The following is a 15,613-nucleotide window of genomic DNA, read 5'->3' as shown; positions in this document are numbered from 1 at the left end:
TGGAGTGCAGATATTATTTTCTTTTATATGTGATGACGGCATGGAAAGGGAGCAGATAAAACTTACAAAAACGAATAATAGATGCCTTATGATATAGTTTGACTGTGTCCCCACCCAAATCTCAACTTGAATTGTACCCCCACAATTCCCACACTGTGGGAGGGACCCAGGGGGAGGTAACTGAATCATGGGGCTGGTCTTTCCCATGCTATTCTAATGGTAGTGAATAAGTCTCACGAGATCTGATGGGTTTATCAGGGGTTTCCACTTTTGCTTCTTTCTCAATTGTCTCTTGCCGCCAGGTAAGAAGTGCCTTTTGCCTTCCACCATGATTCTAAGGCCTCCCCAGCCTGTGGAACTGTAAGTCCAATTAAACCTCTTTTTGTTCCCAGTTTCAGGTATGTTTTTATCAACAGCATGAAAATAAACAAATATACTTTATATTCATTATTTCTAATCCTCATAAAATCTTTATATTTTCACTAAAAAATATTCTTTATTTTTTAGGCCAGGCGCAGTGGCTTACACCTGTAATTCTCAGGAATTCCAGATCAGCCTGGCCAATATGATGAAATCCCGTCTCTATTAAAAATACAAAAATTAGCCAGGCATGGTGGCGTGCACCTGCAATCTCAGCTACTTGGGAGGCTGAGGCAGGAGAATCACTTGAGCCTGGGAGGTGGAGATTGCAGTGAGCTGAGATTGCGCCATTGCACTACAGCCTGGGCAACAAAGCAAGACTCTGTCTCAAAAACAAAACAAAACAAAATATATTCTGTGTTGATGCCCTAAATTCATGAAATGGGAAAATGCAACAAAGACAGCACATTTTCCTTTCTCAGGGACTAGTCCTCTTATCACTCTGCAGTCATCTTTAATACAGGAAAACATCTAGAAAAGAATGACTTTTGAGAGACTACCAACCACGTCAAAGTCTAATGCCATTTTTTAAATCTTCATTGAAATATTTTTACATGTTTCATAATTATACTCTATTTTCTTGGTGCTCAGTCATCACCTAAATCCAGGAGAATTTTGTCCTTCTGAGGATAGTAAACATATAGAGCCAAGTCAGGACTCATTGTTTTATTTCCTCCTATTCCCCATTCTTCACAGTTCCATTATTTGTGGTCTCTCAGTTTATTTTACATTTACACTCAAATGAATACTGGCTTAAATCCCAAAGGAACTCAGTACTCACAAAGAAACTTGGTATTTACAAAACTGCAATTCTGATTTATTTAAGTTCTTCATTAGTTAAAAAGTCACACTCAGCTTGGAAGACTTAGAAAGTTATCCCAATGATCCTACTAGAAGTTTCCATTATCTGGAGTCCATTATATTTATACATTGATTTAACAACTTTTAGCAATTTTTATAGAGTCCATGCTTCAAGTAGTAAGAACGCATCAGAGAATAGCTAAAAAGCTTCCCACTATTGTTTTTATTTTAAAAGAATTATATTTTGGCAGTACTACTTTCTTAGTAAACCAAGAAAAAAAGTTTTTAAGATTCTAAATTGGCTGGAAGCAGTGGCTCATGCCTGTAATACTAGTCCTTTGGGAGGCTGAGGCAAGATCAATTGAGGCCGGGAGTTTAAGACCAGCCTGAATGACATAGCAAGAACCCCTTATGTTTAAAAGACTTAGAAAAAAGACCCCAGAGTTTTAGTTCCCCAATTTTCTTTCTTCTGGGAAGCACTTAATCAAATATATATGTGGCTCCTAGTATATTTTGCTGGGTACTCTCTTTTCCAAGTAAAATTTTAACCTTCAATAAGATTCCACAATTAGGTATAGATCTTGTTCTAAAAATGTGGATTAAGATAAAGGCCACATGTGGCTCCAAATAAATGCTTGTTTCTAAAAGTCTACTCAAATACATTAAAAATTATAAATTAACTGTTTATTTCTAAGAGCCAGCTAATATTCTGCCTTATTTTGAAGTCAGTAAGTGCTTAAAATGACAGAAAATAAGCCATTTAAAAAGCCTAAACCCACCCTATCAAATTTATGTAAACTCTAACCACCTCTCCCACATTTCCCTCAGAATGGTGCTTTAACAACAACCTCATCTGGTTGTCTCAGTCTCGCATTCCCAAAATGAAGACAGCAGAGAACCTGGAGGATGAAATGTACGTATGAGGGAGCTTTTCAATTCTCTTCTGAAGGCGTTTGTGTTCACCTGTAGCTTAGATAAAGGTGTTGCTCCTGAGTAAGAATAGACTAAACTATAAGGCCAAGCCCACCATGTATGACTGTGCCATTTGTGCAGTGTGCCAGGGGCACTGAGTAGAAACTGAAATCCAGTCCACACTTGCTGAGCCATGCCATGTACCATAGGGCTAAATCTGCCCAGAGGAAACATCTTTTTCCAGTTTGCACAAAGGTGCCACAGAGGCCACTTCAGTACTGAACAAAGGATTACACAATTTGGCTTCCCATTTCCTCTCTGATCTAATCTCTTCACTTCATTCCAGCAACATTAGCTTCCTAGGTGTCCCTCTAACATGCTGGACATTTTCCCCCAAGACCTTTTGCATTTACTAGCCCTCTTTGCTAGAGAGGTCTTTTCCCAGACATCCACATAGCTCTTTCCTCACTTCCTTTAGTTCTTGACATGTCACTTTTTCAGTAAGAACTTCGCTAATCACCCTACTTAACACTGCAGTCCCTGCCACTATCACCCTTTCTTGCTCTTTAGATTTCTTCATTATACTTACTGCCACCTAACCCCGATATAATTTATTCAGTTTGTTATCTGTCCCATTGAATTTCACTCACTGCTATATTTTCCAATGGCTGAAGTAATGTCCAGCATGTAACAAGTGTTCAATACTCATTACAGTGATATATAAAGAAACAAGCAACAGAGCCTGGTGCAGTGGCATGGGCTTGTAGTCCCAGCAACTAGGGAGACTGACGTAGAAGGACTGCTTGAGCCCAGGAGTTCAAGTCCAACCTGGGCAACACAGTAAAACCTGAACTCTTAAAAAGAGGGGAAATAAAGCCAGAAAGAAGCACTGAGTGACATAAACTTGTAGCTATGACTTTTAAAGCAAGAGAATAAAATTATTTGAGACAAGGGAAGGAAAAGAAATAAAAACTTATTTAGGACCTCCAATATATTACATATCATACTAAATGTTATTTAATCCACAAAATTATTATCTCTATTTGATAGGTGAATGCACTAAGGATCAGAAAGGTTAGGCTGGCGCAGTGGCTCACGCCTGTATTCCCAGCACTTTGAGAGGCCGACACAGGTGGATCACCTAAAGTCAGGTGTTTAAGACCAGCCTGACCAACATGGTGAAATCCCCTCTCTACTAAAAAGATAAAAGAATGAGCCAGGCACCATGGTACGTGCTTGTAATCCCAACTGCTCAGGAGGTTGAGACAGGAGAATTGCCTGAACCTGGGAGATAGAGGTTGCAGTGAGCCAAGATCATACCACTTTACACCAGCCTGGGTGACAGAGTGAGACTCTGTCTCCAAAAAAAGAAAGGAAAAAGAAAGATTAAATCATTTTTCCAAGGTCAAAAAGCTGTTGGGTAAAAGAGCATACATGTTTTTCCAGATCTTGCCTTGCTTCTTCATTCATTTATTTAACAATAATTTCTTGAGTTTCTACCACGTACTGTGTTATTCTAACGCATGTTAAGATATGTCAACAAAGAAAACAGAAAAAAAATTGTTTCTTCATGGAGTTGATATTCCAACAGACAGACAATAAGCAATAAATAAAGATGGGAGTTATCTAAATAGTAGAGTGTATAAATTACATAATATATAAAAGGGTGAAAGTGCTACGGGAAAAAGAAAAAGTACACATAAGGGGCACTGGCAATGCTTGACAGGATGGCAGCATAATTTTAATTTTAAATAGCACAGACCAGGTGTCACTATGATGGAAACAATTAAGCAAAGACTTAGAGGTGAGGGCTATCTGTGTAAATATATGCAAGAACACTCCATACTGATGAAACAAGGAGTGTAACAGGCATGAGGTGGGGGTACCTAGCCTACCTAAAACCAGCAATGAGGCCATTAAGGCTGTCGTGAAGAAAGCAAGGGAGACAAGAGTAAAAGCTGAGGTTAGAGAAGAAAACTGTGTGGTGGGACGTAAGAGTGAAGAGGGGTTATGAAATGTGCGGTGTAGGTCATTAGGACCTAGCAGGCCACTGTAAGAACTGGGTTTTTATTCTGTGTGAAATGCAGAGCCATTGTAAGGTTTTTAAACACAGAAACATGATCTGATTTACCTTTTATAACAGGTCAAGGAGTCAATTACACAACGTTAGAAAAATTTTAAGGGCAAGTGTTTTGTGTTAAACTCTTATGCCTTGGAATTGAATACATCTTTATAAATATAAGTACTCATTATAAAAAAATGAGAAGTCTCTTGAAACACTGCTGATGTATCTGAGAAATGCAGCTAACAGACAAGATATTAGGGACACTCAGCAGTAATTCCAACGAGCATGGGTATAAGCAGCTAAGACAGTGATCTCAAACAGTCATTCTGTATTCTTTTACCTCCTTCCTCCATTATTACCTCATTTTCTCCTTCCATTCAAAGCCAATCTTCTCAAAAGAGATGTCCATATATGTTACTGTCCTTTCCTTTTTTCCATTCATGTTTTAATCTACGGCTTTCTGCATTTCACCATTATTTCCCTGAAATAAGTCTCTTCAGGGTTGCTAATAACCACCTTACCCAGAAAATCCAATGCATACTATTTTAGACCTCCCCTGACTCAACTTCACAGCATTCAACAGAGTTCATTTTTGAAACAACCTTATCTCTGTCTTCCATGCCTCTATTTTCTCCTGCTTTTCCTCTTACCTCTCTGGTTGCCACTTCTCAATGTGCTTTGTTAACATCCCCTCCTCAACCAGAGTCGCACGGTTTACCAACTGCCTTCTTTTCTCTCCATCACGGGGAGTTATGGCCTGATGGGGGTTATGGCCCACAAGTCAAATCTGGCCTGCTGCCTGTTTCTGTAATAAAGTTTGACTAGAATTCAGCCACTTCCATTTTCAAAATGTATTGCCTAAGGCTGCTCTCACATTACCACAGTGAAAGCTGTGCAGAGTTCAGCAAGTATGACAGCCTGAACACCCACAAAGCCTGAGAAAGTCGCTGGCTCTTGCACTACACCTTCTCTTTAGGTAACCTCATTCATTTTAAATGTATCCTGGCAATTCCAAACTTAGTATCTCCAACCACATGTCTCTTCTCTGATTATAGTCCATCATCTATGACACACAATAGAGGTCATCCTTGCTTCCTCCCTTTCTTTCCCACATGGAACTCATTAATAACTTCTGCTTATTCCAGCTTCAAAATATATCTTGAATCCATCACCTTCTCTTCATCAACAAACATGCTGCTGCCACCACTACTGTCCAGGCCTACCTGCGTTACCACACTGGTCTGACTTCCCTGATACTGCATTTTCTCCCCAGAAATTCAGATCATGTATCAACTTTAATCTTTACAACAACCCTACACAGCAGTTACTATTATTATTCCAATTTCACCAATGAGAAACAAGGCTTAAAGAATTTATTAATTTGTGTAACGCAAAAAGCTAACGTTTGGCAAAGATTCCAAAGCATAACCTCTTAATCATTCCACTATATGCTTGTGTTCTTTCTCTTTCACAACTGAAGTTGGTATCAGAATAGACCAAATTTTTCCTATGGGATTTCTGACACATTCTCTCAAGCACAACAGAAAGTCATGTTGATAGTTAATTATTTCGAATATCCTTAGCAGTTTGTTACATCCACCATATTGACCCATACCCTACCTCTCCCAAAATCTACTCTCTCTGATCTAATCTACTTATTTCTTAATCACATCTACCAATTTGTTCTTGTCTATCCACCAAGAAATGGGCCCCTTCAAATATATATTTAAGTTATAAACCAGGTTTCCCCTAGCTGACAATGTTTTGTTACATACTTTGTTATTAGTGTGTGTGTGTACTTGCCGGTATTTAAAAACCGGGAGATGAGGGAGTTACACACAAAAAAATCTAGATTCAGGACTGAATGAAAACATCTGGTAACAGCTTCAACTAAATTGCAACTGCCTACTATGTTCATAGCATGTTCTCTTCAGTTTCCTATCAACTATACTTTATACCGGGTCACGTGCTCTCATGCGTATTTTCTGTATGGCCTGTTAAACACTTAAATTTTTTATGATTCTCCTACTTGATGCACTTCAAAGGACAAGTAAGTTGTGTTTTAGGATTCTGTTTTACTGTTTGTACTGCTCTTCCCTTCCTTTATAATAAATAAATATGATGCTTGACAGCATGCAAATTTTGTACTTAACATTTAACATCCAAGGGTAAAAGACTTAATTTTTCCTTTTTTTAATGAAAGAGTCTCTCTATGTCACCCAGGCTGGAGTGCAGTGATGTGATCATGGCTCATTGCAGCCTCAATCTCCTGGGACCAAGTGATGCTCTCACCTCACCCTCCTGAGCAGGTGAAACTGAGGTGTGCACCACCACCTTGGCTGATTTATTTTTTGTAGAGACAAGGTCTTGCTATATTGCCTAGGCTGGTCTTGAACTCCTGAGCTTATGCAACCCTCCCACCTTAACTTCCCAAAGTGTTGGGATTACGGACATAAGACAATGCACCAGCCTAAGACTTAATTTTTCTATAACATCAAATTGCTATCATCAAACAAGTAGTAAGCAACAAAAACTTGCATTCCCCTACCATTTAACTAAACAAATAACCCCTTCGGGATTTCCAAAATGTTTTACTTTAGAAAGAACATACACTAAAGTACTTTGAAAATGTTGCTTTCTCTAATTCTAGCTTGCTTTGGAGGGAAATGCAGCTTACCACTACAAGTCTTGTTGTCAGCATTAAGAGAGTAGTGGGCAGGGCATCCACAAACAAAACCCCCAACTGGCACAGCCAAGCAGAGGTGGGAGCAGTGCCCATTGCTGGAAGCACATTCATTCCACCCTGACTGTCGAGAGGAGTGAAAGACGAGGATGTCCATCACATAATCCAAATGGCCCTGAATGATGGTGCGGTTTTGGCCACTGGTTTTGTTGGCACGCTCAATGCTGCGTCGGCTCCAGTCTGTCCAGTAGATATAATCTTGGTACTGAGTTAAGCCAAAAGGATGAGGCAAGTCATCTGCTATAACTTCACGGTTGAGTCCTATTTTTGGAAAGGCAGTAGACAGGGAGAAGCAGTGTGATGAAACGTGAGAATACAAGTGTCTTGTTGGCAAAAAAAAAAAAAAAAAAAAAAACCTAACATAAAACATATCTGTAAGCAATTTAAAACAGAATAATGTATTTAAAAGCAATTCTAAAACCAGACCAGTTCTCTGAAATCAATCCATGTGCAGTCTGACCCCATGCTTCAAACTTATATTTCTGCTTTGAATCACTAGGTTTCCTAAAATTTTTGCAAGTGGTCTACTTTAAATGTGGTTTTATTTTCTCTACGTAAGGGTCTATAGTTCATTTTTCCTTGAACTATAGGAGAAAAAGATGAAAATATACATATTTTACTGGTACAAAAAGTCCTTTCAGGGGTCTCCAGGGAGTTATAAATTTCATTACAAGCCCAGTAATAATGAAACTTTCACATAATAAAGGGTGAATCCAAGTACCTGGATCACTATTAATAATAACAACAGAATACAATTCCAAAACAGAAGAAGAATGGACACATTCATATGAAGTTGTATTCAAAGTATCTAACCAATGATAAATAGCAGCCAAAAATTTTTACATGGAAAGAATATACTGTCTGTCTGAGTAAAAAGTAGTAAAGCTTACCAAGCATATTTGAAGATTCTATTAAGTTGGTGTCCAGGTCTGTCCAATAAAGCCTCCTTTTAGCATAATCAATAGTCAGGCCGTTTGCCCGCCCCACATTTGGAACTAAGGTAGTACGTTCACTTCCATCCATTGCAGCTCTGTCTATCTTAGGTTTTCCACCCCATTCAGTCCAATACATAAATCTAAATTCAAAACAATAGATATTTAACATTTTTTTATTATCTGGGGAAAAGGTTATATTCATGCATAGTAACTAAATAAATTTAAAGAAAATATATGGCAAATCAAGGAAATGGGTAAAACAAAATCATGGCTACAATGCTTTCAATTATTTTGGCTCCCTAAACTAAGTATTTTTTTCCATATCCCAAAAAGGAAGTGAGTCAGCTTTCCTTAGTCTTTCCAATAAATTTGTTCCATCCAAAGTTACGAACTGGAAATAAACCAACAGTTTATTGCAGCACTGGCATTTATAAAACTAATATTCAAAAAAACAGCAAAGGTTTAAAGCTCCTTCTGGTGTCAGACTCTTGTTCACTTCTGAGTAAAATATTTGTATGTATTTCTGAATATTAAGTAATTTGAGTTTTCAATATGCTGAACTTACTTTTTGACTTGTATAATCAACTCTTCCTCAAAATAAGCTGCAGAAGTACATAAAAGGTAAGTATAAATACTAAGCCTTTAACTGAAGTCAAAAGCAAAGCTCGAAAATGTATTTGGTCATACAGTCCAAGGGAGCATACTATATGGTATGAACAAGAAATCATCGCTTGATGTGTCCACTACCACTATAATCTCTGAAATTTTAGAATACTTATTTTGCTTTTATTTTCCTTTTTTGAGTTTTGCACGTTCATCTTACAGCAATCCTACAGTACAGGCTTTTTTATAGATGAAGAGGCCAAAACACCACAAGAAATGTGAACGATTTATCTAATGTCTTCAAGCCAGTTACATGACAGAGCTAGAACTAGAACCTAATCCTTGGCCAAACACCCTTTCAAATATGAGGTGCTAGTTTTTGAGACTCTTGAATACTGGAACTAAAAAAGCACTTCACGTGCGGGCTCTCATGAAATACCTGAGGATAGACATTCACTCATCAGCCTGTCAGCTGATGGCTAACTTGGTAACAATGTATGAACATGCTTTTCTGAAAACTGAAGGTTTCCTGGCTTTACATCCATTTCCACTTGTCAGCTGACAGGCATGTGCACACCACAAGAGCCAAAGACAAACAACAGTGAGAAAATTTCATACTTGCCAGCACCAACCAATACTAGAGTCTTTAGTTCTAACTATTAGATTTATCTGTCTGGCAGCTAATGTTAGAGCAAAAATCACCACAATCTATGTCAGTGCAGAAAAGCTGTCTTTGATAACGGCCTTCTAACTAGATGAATTACTAGCTAATAATGGAATCAATGTGATTTCGGGGAAACTATTTTAAATTACAAATATAGTAAACGTATTTATATGTATACACTGTTGACTTTTTTTTTTTAAGGTGGAGTCTTGCTCTGTCACCCAGGCTGGAGGGCAGTGGCGCGATCTCGGTTCACTGCAACCTCTGCCTCCTGGGTTCAAGCAATTCTCCTGCCTCAGCCTCCCAAGTAGCTGGAACTACAGGCACATGCCACCATACCTGGCTAATTTTTTTGTATTTTTTGTAGATACGGGGTTTTATCATGTTGGCCAGGCTGGTCTCAAACTCCTGACCTTGTGATCCACCTGCCTCGGCCTCCCAAAGTGCTGGTATGAGCCACCACACCCGGCCTGTTGACTTCTTTTAAAAGTGGAATGTTTCCTCAAATTTCAGATTTCTTAACTGCTGGCTTTAAAAAATTTGCTGACTCTTATAAGAAGGAACACCTGCCCTTGAAAAACGTCATGTTGTAAACAGTTTAGTTTATCCTGTAACACCAAAGCTACTGCTAGTTTATAATATGATCAAACTAAACTATCCATTTTGAATTAATAAATACTCTGCAATAAAGCTTTTTAAATGTAATTTTTTCTTAGCTCATAATATTTGTTGCAGCAGGTTTACTTCAATAGGTTTGGAATCTAGCATAACTGGGAAGAAGTGCAAGCAACTATAGATGGATGATACCTGTTGGTATATATATACCTAACATATCAATTACTCATCAGTAACATGTGATTATTAATCCATTCCCCTCTTTCTTCATCTAAAGTTAATTAGGACAAAAGTAAAATTAGCTAGTAATTATTTATTCAAATCAGCAAAATCTCAATTAATAATTTTTTTTTAAAAGTTCATCTATCATTAAGTTGTCAGATTCCTAATAAGTATCAAGACACTAAGATATCATCTATAACTATGCCATGTTCCCCAAAATGTAGTTGCAAAGAATGCACATGTAAAGCTGTTTACCCTTCGGCAGGGTCCAATGCTAGAGCTCTGGGACTATCTAGGTCTTTCCACACCAAAACTTGTCGGTGCTGCCCATCCAACTTTGACACCTCAATTCGATTTGTTCCTGTGTCTGCCCAGTACAAGTTCTTCCCAAGCCAGTCTACTGCCATGCCTTCTGGATAATCCAAGCCGAATTCTACCACGTGTTCCAGAGCACTGCCATTCATAAAGGCTCTGCTGATGGTCTGCAAAATACAATGAACAAGTAAGTCATATGGCGTAAGTTTAAACTCTATCCAGAAAGAAGGTTTGGTTTGCTTTTTGTCAGGGGCAAGAGGATCCAGAAGTGCCAAGAGGCATACTATTTCCTAATAAAATTCACATTACTTGAAAGTACAGAAAAATTTGATGTCAATCTCTAAGAAATGCAACTTCAAGTTTTATTGCCAATTCAGGGGAAATTTTAAAACACTAAAAAACCAAAAATTTGGTTCTAACAGCAGAATGACTTTTAAAATATATCAGTAATCAAGTGGAAAGCTGTGACCACAATGCTACAGATCCTACCTAGTAGTCAATTTTCTAAAAGTGCTTAAGATATGCCAACTCATAATCCCTACCATATAAAATAATGTAACTGTTATCATACTACCATTATAGCTCTGAATCCCTTAAAATTTTTTAAAATAATATATCAAACTAATCATAGATACTACATCTTATAAAGTACTATCCTAAGTACTTTGTGTCCATAGATTTTCTCATTTAATACAATAGTTCTGCAAGTATAGCATTACCCCTATTTTCTTTCTTTCTTTCTTTTTCTTTTTTCTTTTTTTTTTTTTTTGAGATGGAATCTCACTGTCACACAGGCTAGACTGCAGCGTCACGATCTCGGTTCACTGTAACCTCCACCTCCAAGGTTCAAGTGATCCTTGTGCCTCAGTCTCCTGAGTAGTTGGGATTACAGGTGTGCACCACCACACCCAGGTGATTTTTGTATTTTTAGTAGACTAGATTTTGTCGTGTTGGCAAGGCTGGTCTCAAACTCCTGACAGGTGATCCTCCTGCCTCAGCCTACCAAAGTGCTGGGATTACAGGCATGATCCACCACACCTGGCCACCGTCCTATTTTCAAGATGAGGAAATTTAGAAGATCACCTCATGCAAACCAAGATTGGTTTCATTTACTCACTTAATAAATTTAACTGAACACCATTAGAATCCAACACTGACACCTATACCCCGCGTCATTGCATATTACAAAAAAGTTTACACGAGTTATCTGAAACAAGCCCTAAACAATCTGGAAGAAAAGATTATTCTTCAGATTTATAGGTCTAGAGCTTCCTCTCTCTGACCATCCTGGTATTCTTTTCAGTAACTACTGCAGGAAGAAGAAAATAAAGAATAACTCATTATAGGCCTTTTCCGCCTCAGTGAAGCCCTAAAACTTTGTTTAAAGTAAATCAAGACTTTTTGTTTAAAGTAAATCAATAGCCATTTTATGTGAATAACACATTTTCTTACTCAGCTAATTGCAGAAAACGTCATTCATCATTTTCAAATGGAAGAAAGTAGAGGAAGACTATGGCTTGTGGTTTAACAAACTCTGACAAAGTATGTTATATTAAAAAGCAGCTAATAAAATATTGAATGGGTCTTCTCCTTCACTTAAAAACTTAAGGGTTTTGGTCTAGGCATGGTGGCTCACGCCTGTAATCCCAGCACTTTGGGAGGCCAAGGTACATGGATTACAAGGTCAGGAGTTCGAGACAAGCCTGGCCAGTATGGTGAAACTCTGTCTCTACTAAAAATACAAAAATTAGCTGGGCGTGGTGGGCTGCTAGTCCCAGCTATTCAGGAAGCTGAGGCAGGAGAATCACTTGAACCTGGGAGGCAGAGGTTGCAGTGTGCCGATATCATGCAGCTGCACTCCAGCCTGGGCAACACAGCAAGACTTCATCTCAAAAAAAAAAAAAATAAACAAACAAAACACACACACAAAACAAAACCTTAAAGGTTTTTGGTGAACTCTGCCTGTCAAGCAATGAGGGAAGTAGGTCATGGCATGAAGATTCAGAAATTCTAGAAGTTCTCCCTTTTAGTCCCTAGATTTAATATTACAATTCTTTTGCTAACCTTGAGTGATATATCAGTCCAGTAAATTCGGTTGTCTGTCACATCAAAATCCAAAGCAGAAGCTTCCTTGACACCAGTGAGTGGAATAGCCACATTGTTATTGTTTGTTTCCAAAGAAATTCGTCTGATATCTGCTCTCCGTGAAAACAAAAGGAAAGCCTCTGGGACAATGCAGGTCTTCATGTCACTGATGAGTTCGAAGCCAATAGGGCAAGCACAGCGAAGGCCCTGAGGTCTATAGAGGCAGAGATGGCTACATCCCCCATTTTCCTCCGCACAGGGGTTGGAACCTAAAAGATTAATTATAAAAGGGCATAGAAGGACACACACATTGACACATTCAACATATTTTCACTTTTAAATTACTGGAGTATAGTTCACAAATGCCTATGATTATGTCTGCTCCCAATCTCGAGTTTCAATTCTAATGTCACAAACAAGCAATATACAGATTAACAGGGAGTAAAAGCATGGTGAAATATTTTCCTTTTATGCCCATAGTAAGCTTTAAAATAAGGTACATTATTCATACAATCAGACTGAATTCTTTTGATGAAGGTATGCATGTGCCTGTGTATGTGGATTGAGCCCTTCAATTCAAACTGGGTAACCAGAGTAGTAAACCAACATTTAAAAGGTCCCTTCTCAGTATAAAAGGAAAAAAAAAAAAAAAAAAAAAAAGGAGGGGGGTTTCTAAATTGCCACAAAACATCAATAATTTACACTGCTGAGTATTTCCATCTTTTTCCATTCCTGAGAAAGCTTTGGAGTTACTTACCAATCACTCGATGAACATTTGTGGCCTTTAGGCCCATGAGGTCAGGCAGCTGATCTATGATAACTTCCCTCTCTGCACTTCGTTTATGTACTCTTTCAATGCTACGCCTCTGCCAGTCAGTCCAGTAAACGTAGTCACCCAACAAAGTAAATCCAAATATGTGAGGAATTTTGTCTTCCACTAATACGCGTCTCCCAGAGCCATCAGTATTTACAACCTTCAGGTTTAAATTCAAAAGAGAAGAGGATGAAGTATGTATTTATTCTTCATGTAAAAATGACAAATCCAACTACCTGCTGTACAAAAATCCAAGCGTTATCTTGGATAACAATGCTTTCTCAAAATGACAACATGATGATTTCCTAAGAATGATTTCAAATATTCCATATGAGACTCTATTTGACCACTTCCCACCCATCCCCCCACATTTCATATTTCTCTTCCTTCCAAAAATTCTGGCGCCTTTAGATTATGCAACTCTTCTATTAAATGACTGTGGCAAAATTAAAAATACAGTATCATCACCGTAAGTTTGCACACGTTTTCAAACTATACTAGTACCTTCACATACATTATTTTATCATCTATTTTGTTTTATAACATATTTTATTTTATCCTGAGAGCTTAGCCTATGGAAACTGAGATTTATGTAAGAAACACAGCTTATGAACAGAGTTGATGTCTTCTTCAGGACTCTTTTCACTTAGCATGCTTTTTATTTTGCTGTTGTCGGTAACAGCAAAAAACAGATAAAAGGGTTCTTAACAAATCCCTTACTCCTGAGATGACAATCACAAAAGTATGTGGAGTACATGACACCCTCTCTGCATCTAACGAGGATGTACCTTCTCTTTCCAACTACCTAATATTGGTAGTGGGACATTATCAAATTCACTCTGGCATTCATATTGCATTCACAGTGCATTCACCATGCACTTTTCAGTGTTGACTTACTTGGAATACCTTTACTGGCATAATGTAACTAATATTTGCATATAAGATTATATCTGATACCTTTTGGGGATGGGGAGAAGCAGGTATTGTTCACATGTACATATTTTTAGTATGAAATAACATTTCTAAAGGTTAATTTGCCTAGCACACAGGCCACTTTAAGTGGCAGAAATGATCTCTGGTGGGGATTTGAACACTGGGACTTTGGAAGGCTTGCTCCATATTTCAGAACAGAAGAAGGTCTTCTCAGTTTCTATCGCAGCATTTCCAACTGCATCTCCAGGAACATGTACTGCTACCTAATTTAAAATGTCATATACTTAACAGTGAACCTACGTTCTCCTACTAAAGGGGGGGAGTTCAATCATCCTATCCAACACAGAGTGATACACATTCTGTATTACACAATACTAAAATATTACTTTCTTACAAGTTTGTGGTATGTTAAAATATGCCTAATTTGGTTTTATAAATTAATAAAACTATTATTAAATTTTTATTTAACTATTATTAAGTTTTATTAAATTATAAGTTTAATAAAACTATTCTTAGTTTTAGTTCTATCCTATTTTTGCATTATCTTACATTTAATAAATTACACTAATTTTGCTGATCCCTACGTTCAAATGTTGGCCTTCCTATTAAAATTTGCCAATGTAAAAGTATAAACTAGATGCCCAAAATTAAACTTTTAAAGAATAACACTTACATTGCTACTTCAAAACTATTACAGAATCAACCAAGAAAATCTTTTCTCTTTCAGCTATATCACTCTACAACATTTATGTTTATTTTGATAAATAAATAGCTTAAACAAAAGATAGATTAAGTATGAATTAGAAAAATGGGGCTGGGTATGGTGGCTCATGCCTATAATCCGAGCACTTTGGAAGGCCAAGGTAGGAGGATTACTTGAGCCCAGGAGTTCAAGACCAGACTGCACAAAATGGCAAGGCCCTGTCTCTATAGAAAATAGAAAAAGTTAGGCACGGATGGATGAGCCTGTAGTCCTAGCTATTCGGGAGGCTAAGGCAGGTAGATTGCTTGAGTCTGGAAGTTTGAGGCTGCAGTGAGCTATTCGATCAAGTCACTGCACTCCAGCCTAGGTAACTCCAGCACACGCAAACAATTTTTAAAAAGAAAGAAAAAGAAGAATGAAATTAAAAATCACTGTGAGAAAAATAAATGTCACAATTCCAAGACCTTTTTAGCTCACATAATTCTGTATCTTCTATTTAGCAGTTTCCCTTCATTCTTCTGTTCTCTAAAAATCTCTCATGATCATCAAATATACTGTGGCACAAATAGATCGGTATTTCAAATGTAAGGTTTATCACTCAGTGGGTACCCTTAAGCAAGTTCTCACAAATAAAACAGGGACAGAGCCACTGCCACCGCTGAATTAATTAAGGATCAAATAAAGTAATGCTGAATATACAGCATAGTATTAGATATACAATAGGTACACTATCTGGTAAACAATGGTTCCTGCCTTTTAAAATCATTTTATTAAAATGCTTTA

The 15,613-nt window shown here is 37.7% G+C and overlaps 1 protein-coding gene across 6 annotated transcripts in view; it reads right to left on the bottom strand.

Annotated features, from left to right (window-relative positions):
- Positions 1-15,613, bottom strand: part of LRP6 (LDL receptor related protein 6) — a 151,182-nt gene that overhangs the window by 37,855 nt on the left and 97,714 nt on the right. For all 6 annotated transcript variants that reach the window (XM_078338294.1, XM_078338296.1, XM_002752136.6 and 3 more), the window contains 5 exons: positions 13,138-13,354; positions 12,360-12,649; positions 10,236-10,462; positions 7,832-8,016; positions 6,876-7,202 (listed from right to left, as the gene is read on the bottom strand). In XM_078338294.1, coding sequence (XP_078194420.1) covers positions 6,876-7,202; positions 7,832-8,016; positions 10,236-10,462; positions 12,360-12,649; positions 13,138-13,354 — 1,246 coding nt within the window. The remainder of the gene's footprint in view (positions 1-6,875; positions 7,203-7,831; positions 8,017-10,235; positions 10,463-12,359; positions 12,650-13,137; positions 13,355-15,613) is intronic.

The sequence above is a fragment of the Callithrix jacchus genome, chromosome 9, assembly GCF_049354715.1.
Source record: "Callithrix jacchus isolate 240 chromosome 9, calJac240_pri, whole genome shotgun sequence".
Lineage (NCBI taxonomy): Eukaryota > Metazoa > Chordata > Mammalia > Primates > Cebidae > Callithrix > Callithrix jacchus.
Note: the sequence above shows the minus strand (reverse complement) of the source record. Positions and strands in the feature narration are given on the sequence as shown.